The sequence below is a fragment of the Grus americana genome, chromosome 3, assembly GCF_028858705.1.
Source record: "Grus americana isolate bGruAme1 chromosome 3, bGruAme1.mat, whole genome shotgun sequence".
Taxonomy (NCBI): Eukaryota; Metazoa; Chordata; class Aves; order Gruiformes; family Gruidae; genus Grus; species Grus americana.
This window is the reverse complement of record NC_072854.1, coordinates 124431665-124450911: the sequence shown is the minus strand read 5'-3', so window position 1 is coordinate 124450911 and position 19247 is coordinate 124431665. Positions and strand designations below refer to the sequence as shown.

At 39.7% G+C, this 19247-nt stretch overlaps 1 protein-coding gene across 6 annotated transcripts in view; it reads right to left on the bottom strand.

Moving 5' to 3' along the window:
• RTN4 (reticulon 4) overlaps nucleotides 1–19247 on the bottom strand; it is a 67001-nt gene that overhangs the window by 8010 nt on the left and 39744 nt on the right. For 4 of the 6 annotated variants that reach the window (XM_054822655.1, XM_054822653.1, XM_054822656.1 and 1 more), the window contains 2 exons: nucleotides 4704–4911; nucleotides 1658–1796 (listed from right to left, as the gene is read on the bottom strand). In XM_054822655.1, the coding sequence (XP_054678630.1) occupies nucleotides 1658–1796; nucleotides 4704–4911 (347 nt within the window). Of the gene's footprint in view, nucleotides 1–1657; nucleotides 1797–4703; nucleotides 4912–8523; nucleotides 8659–12519; nucleotides 12723–19247 lie in introns of those variants that run through there. The other 2 variants (XM_054822658.1, XM_054822659.1) reach the window with 2 other exon arrangements.

Sequence of the window (19247 nt, the reverse complement as noted above, 5' to 3'; positions counted from 1 at the left end):
ATCTACTCGTACACTTAAGCATGAAGGAGACACACAGCTTCTTACAGAGCAGATCGATAGGCAGTGGTGAGAGGATTTAGCCATCAAAATGCAATCCCTGTGTGGAAACACTGGCAAGGCACAGACAATAATGGCCTTATTTAAGCCATTTTGCCATAAAATTACTGCAGAGGTATCAATCACGTCCAGAAAAATGACCAGAAAATAAGAATAATAAGAATTCACAGCCACCTCATAAAAATACTTTTACTGCACAACCCTTTAGGAGCAGGAAGATTATTACACAAAACCCCAGGCTAATATCCTATCTCCTCTTTCCCTTTTGAGAAAATGAATCTTTATCATGAGCAGCAGACCCCAGGTAACAATCCAACAGCCTTATAATCTTTCTTTTCTCCAGAGGGAAAGGACTCGTGCTGCAGGGGACTTGCACAGCATCAGGTGTGCAATTTTTCCGGCACAAACTCTGTGTTTAAGTTGGAGCATAATGAGAAACTGGATCTAGAAACTCTGGGTAAGATCCTGAGATCTGGCTCCAATTTCTATTCCACAAATATAACAAAGACTTTTACGGCCTTCCTGTTTTTCTCAAAGTTTCACTAGAAACCCCTTCCCCCAACCCCACAACAACTCAAAGAACTTTACAAAGCCCTAAGGGATTTACTGGAGGATAAATGCAACTTTATTTCAAGAAGATTAAGCAAACTGAAAAAGAAATGGACAACATGTTGTACTCAGTAAAGGAAACGATTGTTTGAAAAACGAAGAAAGGCGATTAGCTTGAAAGGAGAGAATATAATTCTCACCTCACGGAACAAAACTGAAGGCTTTTCAGCCAATTCTTTTTATTAATATTATTTACTGTCAGTTTTGCTCTGCCACCTTCAATAAATCCCATTAAACGCTACTTGGACATATTCAAGGTATCTGTTAGGCAGTATTGCATGCCTGAGGTAGAGTAACTTGGAAAACCTATTTCAGTAATTTGCATCACTAAAAGAAGCAGCTTTTCACAGCCAAACCCAAGGACTCAGGTGTCCACCTTCCCATCTTCCCAGTAGAACAAGTGCACCGCACAGTCCCTACTCTTCCAGCAAACGAGCACAAGAATTCCCGCTGTTTAAGGCAAGTAACTGTATGCTAACCACTTGCTGGTCTCAGTACAGAAACAAACAGAAAAACAAAACAAATCCAGACTCTGCCAGTCTAGCACAAAACACAGATTTTTCAAGAGGGAGAGAGATACATGTTAGTGACAAATTCTGAATGCCCAATGTCTCGGTTTCTTAAAAGATTTCTGCTGTTAAGCAGCAGCGAGGAGATGTAGCAGCTGGACTGCATGCAGCCAGAGCTTATTTCAGTTTTCCCCTAATTTTTATTATACTGTCAAAATAAAGTACAAATAAAGTTATCCATTCTATCACTGCACACAGCACTTTATATTCAACTCAGTGTGGCTAACAGAAAGCTATACTTCTTGAAAAACAAAAGAGTTTAGTACTTCCAACAAGCAAACTAAAACTCAGTATTTACTTAAATGGAGCCAAAGATGCCATTGTTCATTCATGTTTATAAGGACTCGTGGGCTTTGCTAAGCTAGGTCTGCAAGGAATCTATTTACACAAGGCTGCTGTATCTACAGCTGAAGTAGACTTACCTTCAGAGAATCAACTAAGTCATCGACTAGGAAGAGACGTCTCAGCTCTTTGACTGTGCCATTAATGTGACCAAGCACAACATTACTGTATTTCTGGATAAGCTCTTCAGACACAGCTACATCAGACTCCAAGTAAGCCCTGCAAGAAAGAAGAGCTTATGAAACTTTACTCTAAGAGTGCTGCCAAACACTATCAACACATGTTATATATACGGTATCAACATACGTTCTTTTTATGTTATAAAGAGAAAAACTCCACCGTACGAGGAATGCTAAAAGGATACAACAGAACTAACCTAAGTTATTCTTAGAAGGTAAAAGTGAACCTTAGAAAAACCTACACAACCTCTTAGAAGAAAAGAAAAAAAATGCTTCATGTTGTGCTAGTGCATTTACTAAGTCACATGCGGTCCTAACAGGCCCAGGCAGAAGAGGCACGCTGGCTAACATACATGTATGAACAGACAAGTCGAGCGAGTAGCCAAAGGACTGCCCAGCACCACTGACACATATATATATATATGCTGCTTGGTCTATGAAGCCTCTTCCTGCTCCTCAGCATATGCTGTAATCTAGTGCACTAATAAGGCCAACATGTCTTTAAAAACATGAGACACAGACAGGCTGGGGGGGGTGGGGGTGGGATTCTTGGTTTGTTTTTTTTTTTTAATTTTTTTTTCTATTTATTGTATTAGATGGCCTAATATTCTACAAGGCTTCAGATTCCTTCACTTCTCAAACAGAAAAAATCCTACAAAAGCAACATATCCATTTGCACTGCTGGAAGGCACTTCTGAAATTACCATTAAGCTGTAACACGCACACTAAGGAACAGTAAAACGAGCAAGTTTTTCATCATTTACCAAAAAAATTTCTTGCAGTTAGTGACAGCAGTTCTTTTAACAGAAAGATATAAGCTCCTATCTGGTTAAGTGTTCTGTCCACTATACTGTGACTTTTCTCTCTAGTTGCAGCAGCTACAGCAATTTAGATTCTTTAAATAGAGAGTAATTTATTAATTTATTGATTTATTAATAAATTATTAATTTATTTGCATGTTGGAGGGAGAAGGAGCAATGCAGTACATCTGTAAACAGGGTACTCATTTTACAGCTATTACAATTGTTAAACTTTTACTTTCATTTGGGGAGGGGGAGGATTCTGCTTTGGGATGTTTTTGTTTGGGTTTTTTGACAATAAAAAAATGCAGTGGAGGCTCCTGTGTATGTCATTTAAGGCAAAGCTAAAAATGCTCTTGTGGCAAGTCCAAAACAAATGAAAATACTTTAAGCTGTAACTACAGAGGGCAGCCATTTCAAGGCTGCATTCTGCTGTCCACACTTGGCTTGAATGTGCACACCCTTCTCAACTTATCAGCAAGATATGCAGTACCTGAATCAAAAATTAAATTGATCTTATGGATATGCTCTTCACTGTCAAACTAAATTCAAGTAAAAATATTCTTGTAGTTCAAGCTAGACAGATAAAAAGTAAGCAACCAGGTATGTTGGACAAGAATGTCTGGAAGCTTCTTATGAATATCAGTATTTCTAGAAATAAACTGCAGAAAGACCATGGATAGAGCAAGTTTTGCTTGTTCTTGCTAAGAAAACTTAACTGGTAAACTTCGAAATGCAGTTTGGATACTGAAGAGCACTACTGGGTAGACAGAGCAAACAGGATTTCAGCTGGGAATTATTCACCCTGAGTGTGAGTAAGGATGGCCATACAGGGCCTTGATGGCTAAAAAAAGAAAAAAAAAACCCAACCAAAAACCTAAGTTTACAAAAGATATATTTCATACTGCTATACTGAATATTGTTGCCAATTGTTCAGATGTATTTTTTTTTTATATTAGATCTAAGCCCAAAAGCAAATACTCCTTTTTTTTTCCAGAGGTTTGTCCCACAGTTGTTTTAGGCACAGATTGGCTTCCACTGGGTAAATGAGCCATTACACATAGTCAGGGAGGAATGGAGGTAAACCCAAGGAAACATTTTACTTTGCCTTACTTAAGATGAGAGGAAGAGAATACAAATAATTGGAAACACCACAAAATTAGTAAGAGAGCTGTAAATAGGAGGGCAAGCAGGAGTTTCTGAAAGGTGCAAGGAAAGTCGAGATCGATTTCATTGATTAATAAAAGGAGAGAAGCAAGTCCGAGCAGTGTGGGACAGGGCTGGTATGGAAATAGGAAATAGGCAATCCTAGTAATTGCTCTAACACCTTAATAAGTTTTGATTTCTCTGAAGATGTAGTTTTGCAAGAATGGGCACCACTGTACTCCACACAGGAAAGGATGAATACCACGGATACCATATTGCCACACTGCAGGGAAGTGCACACATGGTATGCCCCAAGGACTTAGCTCATCACTTAAAGCAAAGAGCTTGGAGGTCCTCTTTGAGGACCTAAATTAATCCTATGATTCAACTCCTCATGCCTCAGAATTCAGAGTCCAATTTTCTGGGTTTCTGATCTGGGCAGGCTAAACCGAACCTGGATTCCGCTGACGACACGCAGCCTTGCATGTAGAGAACACAGCTATGCTGCTACAATTTTAAAGGTATTCTTAAAAAAAAAAGTTCCAAAAAGATAAAAGTATCCCCTGCTACATTTATTCTGATTTTTGCTGAAGATGTTGCATTGAAAGTGCTGCATGTCCTGGGTATTCTTTAAATTTTGTACATCATCTGCCACTGGTTCACACTGTGAAGACTACAGCATTCTAAAATGCACATTTTATGCACAATAGATTGAAGCTTTTTTTTTTTTTTTTTTTAAATGTTACTTCATATACTCTAGCATTCCCAGGGAAATCCCCTGTACCAAGTGCCCAAGTAATTTTCTTTACTGCTGTGTATGCCTACTGAGGAAAAAACAAAAGAAAAGTAGTCACAGGCTGGGTAACAGATTTTTCAGTACAGAGACTATTTACATTATTATGCAACACGTTACGGCATGTGTCATCTACCGCTTCTAACAGCCCCAATACTGCTGTTCCCCAAAACAACACACTTTTAATTAAGAAAAAGAAAAATCTCACCTAAACGGGTGGCCTTCATCGGACTTTTGGATTGCCTGGATAACTCCCTTGTATATCCTAAAGCTGATCGTCACGGAAAGCAGGGCCAAGGCAATGTAAGCTGTCACACTTACGATGCTGAACACTGTTAATGAAAGCAGCAGGAACAAGCTGGCACCAAACACCACTCCTGTCTTCTTAATGTCTCGCCAGTAAAGGAGGTCAACAACTAAAATTTAAAAAGGAGAAGAAATTAGAACAAGATACCTTTTGCATCCATATGAAAACAGTAAATGTGATTCACTCGACTGGTGAAAGTCATCAAGAATGGAACTCGTGATCTCACTGTCAAACCAGAGCTGAAATAACAAATAGGTTATTGTAGCACTGATTTTGCATTGCACTTCAGATTATTGGGATTATTGTTATTAGGATTACCTCAAATGTAATTGCTAAACTTTAAGAACAATTCTGCCCTTAAGCAATGTCAGAATTAATCTCTTCAAATACTGCGCTGTGCTCTGCACCAGAACCACAGCAGTTTGTGCTTCAGTTCAGTTTTTTTTGTGGAGGTCACTCACTGAAGAGATGGATTCCAATTCCCTGGTAGGACAAATGATGAGACACTAACAGATCTCTAAACTATTCTCTCTTTGCAAGTCTGGTAGAGGCAAAGGCCTGCTCAGGGCTCATTAACAGTTCATTTTGTTTCCTTTTGACTGAAGACATTCCCATGGGAGTTTGTAATGTTGATTATGGGTTACAGACTGAGTCATCAAGAGGGAATAATCTCACTGAAATTTCAATCCAGGCTAAATCTGCTGGACTCCAATGCAAAATACTTCCTTTGTAAAGCAAGTTTATTTTTTCCTTAAGCAACCCTCAGGAGAGAACACAATATTATATCATTTTTAGCATCACTGTTTAGAGTAAACTACACCTTTGCACAAGTCATAGGTAATGGCTTAATACATCCATTGCAGATTTGTTTGTTTTGAGGCCCGGTTGCATCTGGTTGATTATCTTACTGAACTCAAAATCTGCAAATGTCATTCGCCACTGCTGAGTACAGAACTGGGCAGGGGCATCTAGTCTAGTTCTGTAATTCACGGTGAGACGCACAATAAAACGCGCTCTTCACGATTTCTACTTCCACAGCTGATTAGATTTTCACAAGAACAAATTCCTCTTCTGCATCAAAACTGCTTGTTAATAGCAATAATGTATTAGATACAGAACGCAAGATAAATTCTAGAAAAAATATTACTATCACACCACAAGTTTAGTAATCCTATCTCATCCTAAACATCACCAAAGTTAATTGTAAAACGGCGTATCACAATTCAGAACAGATTCTTATGCTGAATGACTGTAAAAGAAAACTTAATAAAATAATATTTTACTGTTATTTCGTACAGGATGTAAACGTGGTAACGCACCAAACATGTAGTAGCCTCTCCAGTGTGAAGTGTGCATTATCCCTTTGTAGGTACAACATGAAAATGCCACTGTGGCTATGGTGCAATTTCAGAGTGTTTCAGAAGCTGAAGTCCTTTCCTAATTATTTCCGTAGGGAAACTGTATTGAGCAGCAGGCGCTGGAAAGCTGAGAACCCTGGTCAGAAACTTAAAGCCGCCATTTTCATAATGTAAAATATTTTATCCAAATATTTCATTCAACTTTCAACAGAAATTTCCTGACAAAAATCAGGTTACAGTTGCACGAACGCCTTAAATTTGTCATAAAATTTTGCTGTTGAAAAAACCCCCAGCCTCATCCCTCCACCACCACTCAATCCCACTCCTTTCCTCTGCAGGGCCACACACAGAACCAGCTTGCTTTTCTGCATGCTGCTGACAACTAGTGCACGGAAGAAGAAAAAAAAAAAAAAAAAAAACAAAAACAAAAAGCAGCGCAGCTAAGCAGCCAGCCAGATCAGATTCTGGATGTGGTTCACACTGTGACTCCACAAACATATGGGGTGTTAGATAGAGCAGCCAGCCGAAGAGCGTGGCACTCCAGCTCTCAGAACGGCACCAACCTGAAGTCAAATTGCAGCCCAACCTACCTGGGCACTCTCTTGACCTGTTACTCCTCTGGGTCCCTTCATATTACAGAGAGGCAAACAAATGAAGCTCTGAACAAGACAACTTTTCTTTAATATTTGTAAAAATCAACCAAACAAACAAAAAATCAAGTTATCCTAGAATTCCTTTTCTATGAGCTATAATCCTGAAACTTAACATTTTCTTTGGTTTCTTTGGCTTTGGTTCTAATCACAAAAGGGTCTATTAGTGTTTCTGTACACCCTACATTAGCAAGTTTAGCATGTAAAAGGAACTTATGAACAAAACTGTGAGCTCGACCTAAAAATCGTTGTAAACAGTAAACCTAAATTGAGCTGCAAGTATCCATAACACTTGGGTAAGGTTTTTTTAACCAGTCCTGCCAAAAAAGTTGGTGGATTTTGTGCTCCTATATCATGCAAGAAATCTTTGGAAAAACCCTCATTTCTTTCTGAGTATTTGCTTCAAATACTGCAGTTACATTTATTTTTAAATGCTGCAATTTGAGCATCCATACATTCAAATTTGGGTGCTGCTCCTATATCACATGACACACTAAATATGAGCCCTTCTCCTCTCCGTTTGCAGACAGCATTAGTTCTGTAAATGAGACACTCCCTCCTCTGAACCACAATTTTAAAGCGTCCCTACTGATAGTGGGATCTTACTGCTTCATAGGAAATCACTTCTTACCAGCAGTGAGGCATTATACCTGCACCCTGCTGTAACGAATGTACAGACAAGTAATTAATCTGTATGACAGTTTCCAAAACACGAGAAACAAAGGAAAATTGCTGGAATTAAAACACACCACCAATGCCAAATGGCCTGTAGCCACCCATCTTCAAGTCCTTTGTTCTCAGTAATCAATAAGAAAAATCCCCAAGCTAGGACCTCCCGGACTAGAGTTAAGCTGCACATCAAGCATTTTTCCTCGCTCTCTCCACTCCATTTGGAGAACTACCATATCAGCTTAACGACATACGGATCCTGTTTCATTGTAAATTCCGCAAAGGGAAATTCAGTGTTAAAAGTCTCTGAAAACGTGATTTGTCATTTTCAGTCCAAGAGAGTACATGATGAAACTGATTTCCATTCTCCAATTGATCAGAAACAGGTATTTGCATTTCCTTCTAGAGCAAAAGATTAAAAGCATTACTAGAAGCAGCTTTCTGGCTTTAACTCATACACAAGATATTCACAGCAGATTAAAAAAACCCATCAAACCCACAAAAAACCTAAACCCTCAACCAATTCTCAGAAGCAGCCCTGCCAAGCAGTATCTTTCCTCATGGAAACCATTTTAAGAGTTATTTTATACAACATGAACTATAATCTCATGCATTTAATGCAAGTATTCCAGGCCTATTCTAAAGCAGAACAGCTGCCTACATTTGGTAAGCACGAACTGTCACTTGGCACATCTAAAAATAGATCTGCTAGCATCCGTGCCTTACAAGCACAACTCATCCAATTACATTTTGCTTTTAAAGCAAGTGCCATGATAGGTTTATCACTGTATGGTTTTTTAAAGTCCTTTTTTACTTTCACAGATATTTAACTTAAAACTGAACAATTCATACTGTTTTTTGATGACAAAAGCAAGTGGTTTAATATATTTAACCTGATGTTCTTTAAAAAAAAAACCAACCCTGAACCAAGTAACCCTTTTAAAAAAAAAAAAAAAAAAGAAAGAAAGAGAAATTAAAAGCCTCTAGATCGACAAGCGAGTTCACATCACATCTATTAAAGAAAACCAAGAAAAAGGGACTAACCCATTTTGGCATCCATCTTGAGTGTGCCTGCATGCACCCAGATCTTGCACAGCTGACTACCCAGAGCCTTTTCACTTCCTGCTAGGGCATTAGGAGGTCAGCAGATATACGCAACTGCCTGCCGCCGCAAATTCGCGCTGGCCCCCGCCAATGGCTGCCTCGGCGCTAAGTCCTTGGAATGCAGCTGCGGAGCCAGAGATTCCCCTTCACAATGAACAACTACTCTCTATCCAGTATGGAGAAACAAACAAAAACTGGGTTTCAGCGCCAAAGAAAGGCTGTTTGTGTAAGAGGAGAGGGAAGGTTAAAAAAACGCAAACAGTGTATGATTTATACAAACATCATGGCCATTACACTGGAACCTTTCTGTAATCTGAAAGGTAAGCAGAAATTCTTTATGTTCTTCCAATAACAGTAAAAATAGCATAGAAGCACAACTAAGAGCCTTTTCTGGATCAATTTAAGAACAGCTAGTGTTGTACTAATACAGAAGTATTCAGAATGAGCAGCTTTCAAATGCATCTGAAGGGCACAGTGACAACTGTCACCATAGCACCATACAGGCTGTTATGAAGAAAATTAACTCTAGACCAGCAAAACCCAGTACATGACCACAAATAGGCAAATTGCTGTTAATTTCTGTTTAGAGAGACATTTTCCAGTTACGCTAAATAAACTTCCTATTTACACGGTCATCTTCAGGGCTTCCACTAATCTTTTATGCAGAATATCAAGCAGGGAAGATCTGTCCCTGCAGTCTCACTTTCAAAGCCTGGTCAAGACCGGTGTGGGGCAGCCACCAACCCAGCAAATGGTCAAAGCCTGCCAAGCACAAACACCATTAGTAAACTGGGGTTTGACATCTTCAAGATTTCCTCCATCAGAACAACCATTTAAAAGTATGGCTGACAACCTAAGCAGGAGCACTTACAGACTGGGCCACAAAATTCAAGCCTCCTTTTACCCTGATCAGATGTGTTAGAAGCCAGTTTGATCCTTGACCGCCTTGTTGCAAGTCAGTAACAACAGAACAATGCCAGGCTGGTAAAACTGGGTGGTTATTGCATGCCTGCACGTGGTGCGAAGCACGTGGAGCTGACTTCAACCAAGAGGGCTTTCCCTGTCCTGGGGACAGGCATTACAAAGGAGCGGGACGTCCAGCGGGACTGACAGGCTTGTCTAACTGGATCCCAAAGGTCAGAAAACAAGTCTGCATCACATGCGTTTCAGACTTCGCACATCTGTCCCACAGTCCCTACAAAAAAAAGGGTGATACAGATTTCACAAGTACATGCCAGAATGAAAATCAAGTCCGACACTACCAGATTGCCTCACCAAAATGCAAATACTATCTACTAATTACTAATGAGCCAACGCAGTATTTTTCTTTCATTTCTACTTAATCATATACTCGTGCATGTACGCACAATGTACGAACTGGGAAACTCATTCCAAAGCCCTGATTAAACTAATCTGAACCAGAATTCAGATAGATTTTCAGCACATTAATAAAAAACTCATAATCCTGGGATAGCCGGGGAGTAAGCTGTGGTGTTCATCCTACCATTAGCATTATTCAGCCATTAAAATCCGACAATTCATTGAAACAATTAAAAATTAAATAAATAAATGTTACATTTTAGTACCAATTACTCAATAGGGGGCTGTCTTTAAAAGTGCTAAAAATACTGCCATCCCCAGGGTAAACCTATTTCATCCTGCCTATCTAGATGATCAATACCAGAGGTATTAATCAATACCAGCGGTTGCACCACTTTCACTATGCTCGTTCCTCAACTACTATGGCTGTAGCACAAGAAACACACATACCCAGACTAAGTTTAGGATTATATTAATTAGGAAGTAGTGCTTTAGCTGGAAATCTAACTACAAACCATACTTTTGGCTCTTCTCTCTAGTTTTTGATTTGATCATCACTTTCTTTTTAGATTTGATCATCACTTTCTTTTTTAAGGTTATTTTTTAGCATGGAAAGAAGCATTTTGCAATATTTGCTTCTATATTTATTTTGGGGCAAGATGAATAGTGCAATCAGTCCCTGAACTTTACCCATTTTCCATGCCACTGGAGCCTGACCTAACAAAGGAAAAACACATGAAACCAGGCATCTTTGTCTTGCTATAAACAAATGCTACCAGAAACCACACTAAATCAGGCCTGAAGAACAGTTGCAAAAGGAGAGGAACCAGACTCTTCTGCTTCCCCAGAAAACCTTCTTCTTGCTCTGCTTCCATTTTCTTTTAGTCCTTATCTCTACAAGTTCAATTATAATTAAACCTCAAGGCAACAGGGACTTCCTTGGAGGGAGAAATGGGCACTAAACTAGCTTCCTCCACCTAAGAGGATGCTACTAGGTAAAAACAAAGGGGGCTAGTGGAAGAGGAATTTAAAACACTGCCTGAAGTTATATCAGCACTAAATATGCACATAGGACAGTTTCAGGTTTGCTTTGTTCATTTGATGACAGTTCTATTACACGCTAGGGCTACATTTTGCAAAGAAGCCAAGCACACAGACCCCACATCGCTGGCCTCCAAGCAGTAACAGCATGGTTCACAATGGTTAGCAAATTCCCCAAGTGTGCCATACCGGCACGCTCATGATTGGCAATTCAGCAATTTTAATTCAAGAAAGACTCCATTATTCTCAAGGCCTCCAATTCTAGGCTTGGAAATGTCCTCTTTCAGTTGTGGTGAGGGACAGACCATCACCAACCCTGCTCATCGGGTTGTCAAAGAAATCCTGAATATTGGGCCTGAATACCCAAAGGTAACTTGCCTTTTTTTACAAAAACCTTCGGACCTCACCCCGTTCTCTTTTCTTTTTTTTTAATCCCCAAGAATTTCAGGCCAGACCTATGGAGTGCTGAACGTTTAAAATAATTACACATCAAGAACATATTACTAAACCATGCAAGATACTTTTTCCTAAGATCTTACAGTCCTTTAATGAAAGATTAGAACTTTTTAGAAACTTGTTTTGCAGGGAGAAAGTTTTTTTTCCCCTGCAGTGCTTTCTTGTTACATATTTAGGTTCTGACAGAGCTTTATATGGATTCTAGACAGTTGGAAATTTTGTCTAAGTGGAAAAAACCATAGATTTTGAACAATAGTTATAAAAAAAAGATGAAAACTTCACAAGTACCAAGCATGACAGGGCCCTTTAAGAAGATATTTAAGTATCCAGAGATCATTAAAATTTTTTAAAGCTTGTCTTGTTGATAAAGTTTGAAGATTACGTATTCAAATAAGGCTTAAACTCTTACACACTGAGCACTAATATAATGATCCACAGAGATTTACACCCGTGATCTCCCATTGGTGGTTACAGGAACAAAGGTCAGAACCACACTAATTTAAGGTTAGCTACTTATTTACCTAAAACAATTTAATATTATGGCTGTAAATTCTGAAAAATCAGACACAGTTTTACCTAGAATCCCACAGAATTATGAAAAATCCAATACAAACTTGATTAAGGGTAGACTCCGAACATGCTAAACGGGGGGGGGGGGGGGGGGGGAAACCCTGCTGTAGTCTGCATGCAATTTCTCCTCATAAAATTATTAAACTACATGAACTGCAGACACTACATTCTTTCGAGTTAATGTTTACTATTAAGTTATTAATAATCCAGGAATTCCAAAGAAACATCAACTAAATTCGGACTATGCTAGTATTTGTGCAGTGCATACCAAAACAAGCTGTTCTTTAATATGCTCTGTAGCACTGAAAAAGATCTGCAGTGTCACACAAGCTATTTCACCCACATAAATAATTTATTCTGCTGCATTGCTCATATTTACCCATTTTAACCTACAGCTTTTACAATTTTGCACACAGTACAAATAAATCTTACATCTTCAGATACATTTCACAACCAAATACAAGCTACAAACACCATTTGCTAAAAACAACCCGCAGCATCTTTAGCTTTAAAAATAAAAAAAGAGAAAAAAGGTGAAAGAACAAATACCCTTATCCTTCCAACTGCTCGGCTGACTGTCCATCTCTCCACAAACGATCTACCCTCCAGCTGTGATTATCAATTATGCATACCAAGAGGACAGCTGCAAGAGAAGAAATCTACAGCCCAGGATGGGAAACATGGGCTTCCCCAGCAGCGTCTGCAGTCTGCTGCTGCACTGGTGCTGCAGGAGGCCGGTCAGCTGACGGCGCGGGGTGTGGAGCACGACTGACGCAGTGCGAGCTGTAACCAGGCTCCTAATGCTCCGGCACCAAGACTAAAATGCAATCTCTGATCAGTGCAGCCATTTGCTTCTCACTGCTTGAGAACAGAACCGAAAAGACGCCAAGGCAGAGAAAGAAATCACCAGCACAAAGGGAGACGGCTTCTCCCTGCAGAGCAGCGCCAGTGCATTGGCAATGCTGGTGCAGCAAGGCTCAGCCCAGGGTAACAAAAGCCTGACTGCCCTAAGCGGCTTTTCACAACAGCATGGAGCTGAAAGTAGTCACCAGACAAGCTTTAGAACAGATTGCTTTTCAAACAATGGTTAAGACACTTTTATAAATCTCTAAGATGTATGCCTTCCCCTCATTTTTTTAAAACAAATGTCTGGCTGTCTAAAAGACTAACAGAGACATCTTTGTAACACACCTCTCCCTTTAAAAAAAAAAAAAAGTTTGAAGGAAAACAGAATAGGACCCCTTCTGTGCCTGTAACAAAAGCAAGAGGCTCATGAAGAATACAAAAAGCCTTTTTGCTGGTATCTTTATAGTCCTGACGAACTGCTCAGCCATATTTATTCATCCTAACAGCCATTTGAGAAGAACAGCTCTCTCGCCCTCTAATTCCTACAACCAAACACCTTCCCTTTGTGATTTTACATCAGCATCCTATGTTGTACGCTGCAGACCTGACAATTAAATGTTCCCTTCATTTAAATACAAACAAGAATTCAAAAGTTTACACTATTAACATATAGAAAGTAACATACAGAAAGTATTGTACAGATGTGAGATGAGCGTAAACTATAAATTCAAAATCCGAAAGAGAAGAGCTGTGAGAACAATGTTGTTATTCTGCTTTCCATCCCTGCTGAAAAAAACAACCACTCTTCTGGTTTGGAATCTCTTCTTAAGATATGAGGCTGACAATAAAATGCTAAAAACTCCCCAGCATTGCTCCAAAACCTCTTAAAAATTGGACACACCATTTTCTACAGTGCTTCAATTACTACATAAATTTAAGGTCTCCTTTGGCAGCAAGACCAGTTACATATATTTTTAACTTACACAAAGATGTGCATTTCATTCAAAATTTCAACAGGTAAATCAAAACACGTACCGTAGGAGGGAAACATCATAGTGCAAGAAAATGTGAGAAGTTGCACTACACAAAAAGAGTACAAAACACGTCTGAAAATCTGCTTCTGTCCTTGAGCTGAAATGCTTAAGATCAACTGGAAACTACTGAAATCTGTGATTCTCCCCCTACATTTGTTTGGATGATTGCATCGTCACTAAATTAGTCAAAACCTTAATGCTTTCAGAAAATTCTTCCTGCTAATTATCAAATGTCTAAAGATAAACAATTAAAGCCTCTTTGTCTTCGTATTCTTTATGTTAAATACTTAACATAGTACATTTATGCAACATGTTCCTAAATGGACATTTTGTTGTAGCCACAGACACAGCCACAGCAAATCAGCAGCAGCCAGAACACGGACAAACACGCAGCCGAGCCGTGAGAACGGCTGCATTACCAGGCCCTATCCTCCATCTCAAATGGGCCACTAACTCCCTGCACTGGAGTTTCTCTCTGTCCTCAAGATCCTCGTCTTTACTCTCTACATACTCAGTGTTCACCCTTACCATTCCATTCAAATGATATCTAAAATGAAGTCTCTATCCCTCTGTACTCACATCTCATTTCAGGCAGTTACACCCATGTAACCCTAATCTACATATAAACAGAGTACCAACAAACTTCTGTGTGAGCTTTATTGTTTCATTAGGGAAACTGCATGCCCGTTTCTATACCAACATTTAAACAGAAACTGTCTAACAGGCTACTTACAAGATGGTGTTATCAAGTCACCCAGACAACTAACACGGACGCAATCAATTCTAAACATGTTCTTCAACTGAATGCACCTACGTTCAAAGGGGCTGCATGCTCACAGGGTGAGTACTTTACTGACTACACAGACAGTAAATTGCCCTGAGCAGATGGACTGACAACAGCATTCCTGACTTCCCACAGGAGAGCATTTTGGATGACTACCCAATTCTGCACTTGCCCAAGGCCTCATTCAAAGCTGGCTGCGTATCTGCACCTCTGGGAAAGTTGATAACTTACCACAAATGCTCTATTTTCTCCCTAATTCTGCCACTCTGCAAGTGACTTCCCCAACACCTTGCTCTGTTAGCAGCCTCAGCTATACAAGCCTTTGCCTCTCAACAGGGGCAGCATGAGAGCTCTAATGAAACACAGGGGGTCTAGGTCTTTCCTTCAGAAAAATTTCACACAAAGTTGTTTGAGTTTTGTTTGATATCCCCCCCTATTCCTCCTACTCCTCTGCAAATTCTCCACCCCGAAACAGAAGTCTCCATTTATTATCATTTACATGGTAGCATAAAAGACCTGAACAATCAAAGAATGTAAGAATACATAAAATTAAATCAAGATTTTATGTTGAATTAAAGTATATTTTACAAATAATTTGCTCCTGAAAGAAACTCCAGAGGCATTCTAAGGTATCCTCCCCCCCCCCCCCCCCCCCCGAAAAACAACAAACCAACCCAAACCAAACACTTCCCATCTGCTGAATGGCTCTATTTAACTAACTACAAATATGGAAACTAACGGAAAGGAACCAAACAAATACCGTGCTGGTGTAAGGCAGCATTTCTAACTTCTTTTAAGCTTCACGTAATCGTAATGACCTGGTTTGCTGTTACGGAACCACAGGAAGTATTTTATTTCTGCGCCCATGATTTGGGAGTAAAAAGAAAAGCTTTATCATTAGTAGCACTCAGTCATCCTCTCAAAGCGCATTCCCCACTTGGACTTCACCTTTAAATTTGCCCCCTCAAGAAAATCCAGGGAATGTAAGATACTAGTAATTACCTGTATTTCTGGAATTCAATTACAGTGTAGCATATATGAAAACAAGAGGTCTGTAAATCCATAAGATCTCATCTGAAATGAATGTCTACAGAGCCTGATGTTCAGAAACACCATGTAAAACTGACTGCCTTGATAGTAAAGATCTCAACACCGTTTCCAACTATTGTTGTAATGCTCAACATGAATATACCGAGATTTTGACTGCCAATGTGGCATGACCATCATAGTTAGATTTTTTTGTGTGCGTGTGGGGGGGCGGGGTGTGGGTGGGTTCTACAATATACTTTGATTTTGTAATTCAATAATATAAAATCCTCCACATCCACCAAACAAAAAAAGGCTTATGGAAAGCATGGGTTTCTAGCCTATTTGTGAGAATTACTGATCTCTATTCATAAGTAAGGGGTTATCAGTGAAAAAAGTCTGTACAACAGAAGGGCTGAGATATGCAATATGTATATTTAGTTTTCAACTCTAAGAATATTAATTTAAATCTCAAGAGTTCAGAGTTTTTGAGAAACCTAGGATGCAGCCCTCAAAAGGCACACTGCACTGGAGTTATACTTCCTTCACAAACACTAGATGGCATCAAAGACCTCTTCTATGGGCACACCTAACCCCCATCCCCTCCAGCACCAGCTCTGGCAGAAGCTGGACCCACGCCGGCTCTGGCACAGGGCAGCAGCATCTGAACAAGCAGGAAACATCCACTCAAGTCTCATCTTCATATAGAGTGTTTTTATGGAGATCAAAAAATGTGTATTTTGAAGTCTGAAGCAGCAGGATTATCTGCTAGGAAGCCAGATACAGAATGTAGTAAGAAATGCAAGGAAAAAAAAAAATGATCAGTGTATCAAAGACAGTAGGAATTGCTGGTGTTGCAGTGGAATATTTGCTGTTGAAATTTTTGTAAACAGGAACTTCTAACAAGGAGAGGGAGTTTCTTTATAGTTAACCACAGTTCTGAATTTGTTTTGGGTTTGGTTTTGTTTGGTTTGTTTTTTAAATCTGCGCAGCTAGAAAGTACAAGGTCCCTGTGATCTGATACTATTACAAAATAAAACAGGTTACCCAAGGATCTGCCAGGCAGCATTCAAACAACCCCACTCTACCCACGAGGCTGTTCAAAGCTTTATGTTTGCTTTATTGGAGTGGTGGAGTTTAAAAAAAAAAAAATAATCTGCAACCCTTTTAAAGTTTGTTAAGTCCCTGCAGTCCATTGGGACTGTTGGAAACGACACTTTAATGTTGGCATTCAAGTTAGCTTTCAATAAATATCACTATTAAGTAAGCGTTCAAGAACCTTAATGTAAGTGCACCAGTAAGGCAGTTGAGACTAATGTTTTAACAAGCAACAGTCATACAATCACACCAACTGATTTCCAGAAGTCGAGGCACAGTAAAATCTATTTCAGTTCCACTGATTGGAAGGCAGGAAAAAGAAACAACAAACCACCACACAATGAAGGCAGAGTTAGAAGGCCACACACATGCGCAGATCTACTTCTTGGCCTTCTGATCCCTCCTTTTTCAGTGTGGAAAACAAGTGTGCGTTAGTTCTTTGATGCTACTTTGAAATTGTGCCTAAGTAGCGTGGTATTAAAAATCAGACAACTGGTTTTGTTCATGGCTGGTCACTAGACTCTTCGGGCAGGTCTCAGAAGTCCCAGTTCTGTATTGTATAATACAGCAGAAGCGAACAAAAAAGTAAACAGGACAAATTGTGGAAGAAAAAACAGAAAAAATGGACAACATTTTTTAGTTAGTATTCTCATCTATTTAGGTTTAAGAAAATATTGCTCCAGAGTAAAGCAAAAAAGTATTTTTTTCTTCCCAAACAACACAGCATGTCAAAAAGTAAAACTGCAACTGCTTTACAGAGCAAGCACACCACTGACAAAGACTGTTGACAGTTCCCCAGGTTCCCATACCCCCAGCCTGGCCCCTCAACTACCACCAGTGCTGGACAGATGCGTGCCCCATCCCAGCACTCTGCCGCTAGATCGGAGACCAAAGGCACCCTTCAACTCTCTCCTCTCCTGCTATGGCGAATGGTTTTGTGTGCAGCTTCTCCAGCAGTTTCGCACTGACAAAAGAGCGGCAGCTGTGTCCTTGTCAGACCCAAGCTAAGAGTCTTTCTTCCCAAGGCAGCGATTTCCCATCCCCAGCCTGCTACATCCATGCAATCATTGAACAACAGCTCTGCAAAGGCTTCCTGTTAAAAGAACTAACAAAACAGCTAGTATATTGAGTGCGATGTTCAGGGTTGTGGTTTTTTATAGTCTGATCTCTAAACAATTAACCCTCTGACATGAAGTATAAGATACGTAGCAGCTGTTCTCTGGACAGCACTAAATGCTGGAAGTCTGAGCATAAGGAGAGAAGCTTTCACAGAACACACAGTATTTTAACAGTGCAGGTATCACTGAAATGTCATCACATGGGAAGTGGGAAACTCTTTTCTGCTTACCTGTATGTATAGAAAAGGTGGGACAAGAGGAAGGGCAACTATCATGCAAAGTTAAACATAAAAACTACATCTTCTACCTTATTTTCCAAACCCTATTTCAATAGCACCAACACCCTGATGTTCCCCTCAACATACACCCGTTATTCCCTTCCAAAATATATTTGGTGAACATAGACTGCAACTACTGCACAACATACTATTGCCGAGTCAAATTAACATTTGGGTTTCTATTTAGAGTAATTGTGCTTTCTACAGTAGCTGTTTTTAGTGGGAATACTTCTGGTGCAAGCAAGACTTAAGTAGCAGCAGAGTGCTGTGATATCAAAAAGCAAAGTATTTCTCTAACCTCCAAAGAGCTGGAACTCCGTAAGGCCTTCAGTTTAGAGAACGGAATAAAACATGACAACAGTCTTACCCTTCCTTTGACTTTAATTGCACATTACTAGAAGAAAAATTAAAGTGCCTCACCTGAACAGAAAAATTGAAATTAATATCTGCACTGTATAGAAACCAATTTTAATGTTTGCAGGATACTCAACTTCTTACTGTCCACTTTCCTAGAAACCTGAATACTAAGCTCCCTCACGTGCACTACTTATTTTAAACCGTGGGCCTTGATCTAATGCAAGCTCCAAGTCACACAAGCAGAGATGCGCAGGGTCTTTTCCCAATTCCAGACACAAGTCGTACATGCTGTAGCAGCAAGGTATTTTCCTAACTTTCAACATCTGATGTTTGAACTGTGTATGAAAGGAAAGAAATGCCTCTTCAAATCACGTACACACAGCAGACTGAAACACCATCCTTGGCTTACTATCACATATTAAGAGCTAGTCTGGAAGGCCACTTAATGCTCAGCCTGCAGACAACCACAGAAGAGCTTGCAGCAAGTAGTGGCTTATTTCTGACCAGGAGATCACCAGCAGGAGAACTGAAGGAGAAAACTGGAGACAGTGAGTCCATCCCTGATAAACAGAAAAAACTACTAAAGCAATCAGAGCATGAGAAGGGTAAATGTGCAGGTACTAACTTTTTCTGTTACCCTCGGCCTACACAGAGAAGTTTACAGAAAGTGACTTAAAAAGAATAAGTCATGACATGCTTAAGTTTAGCTAAAGAATTATGCAGATTAGTGAATTGC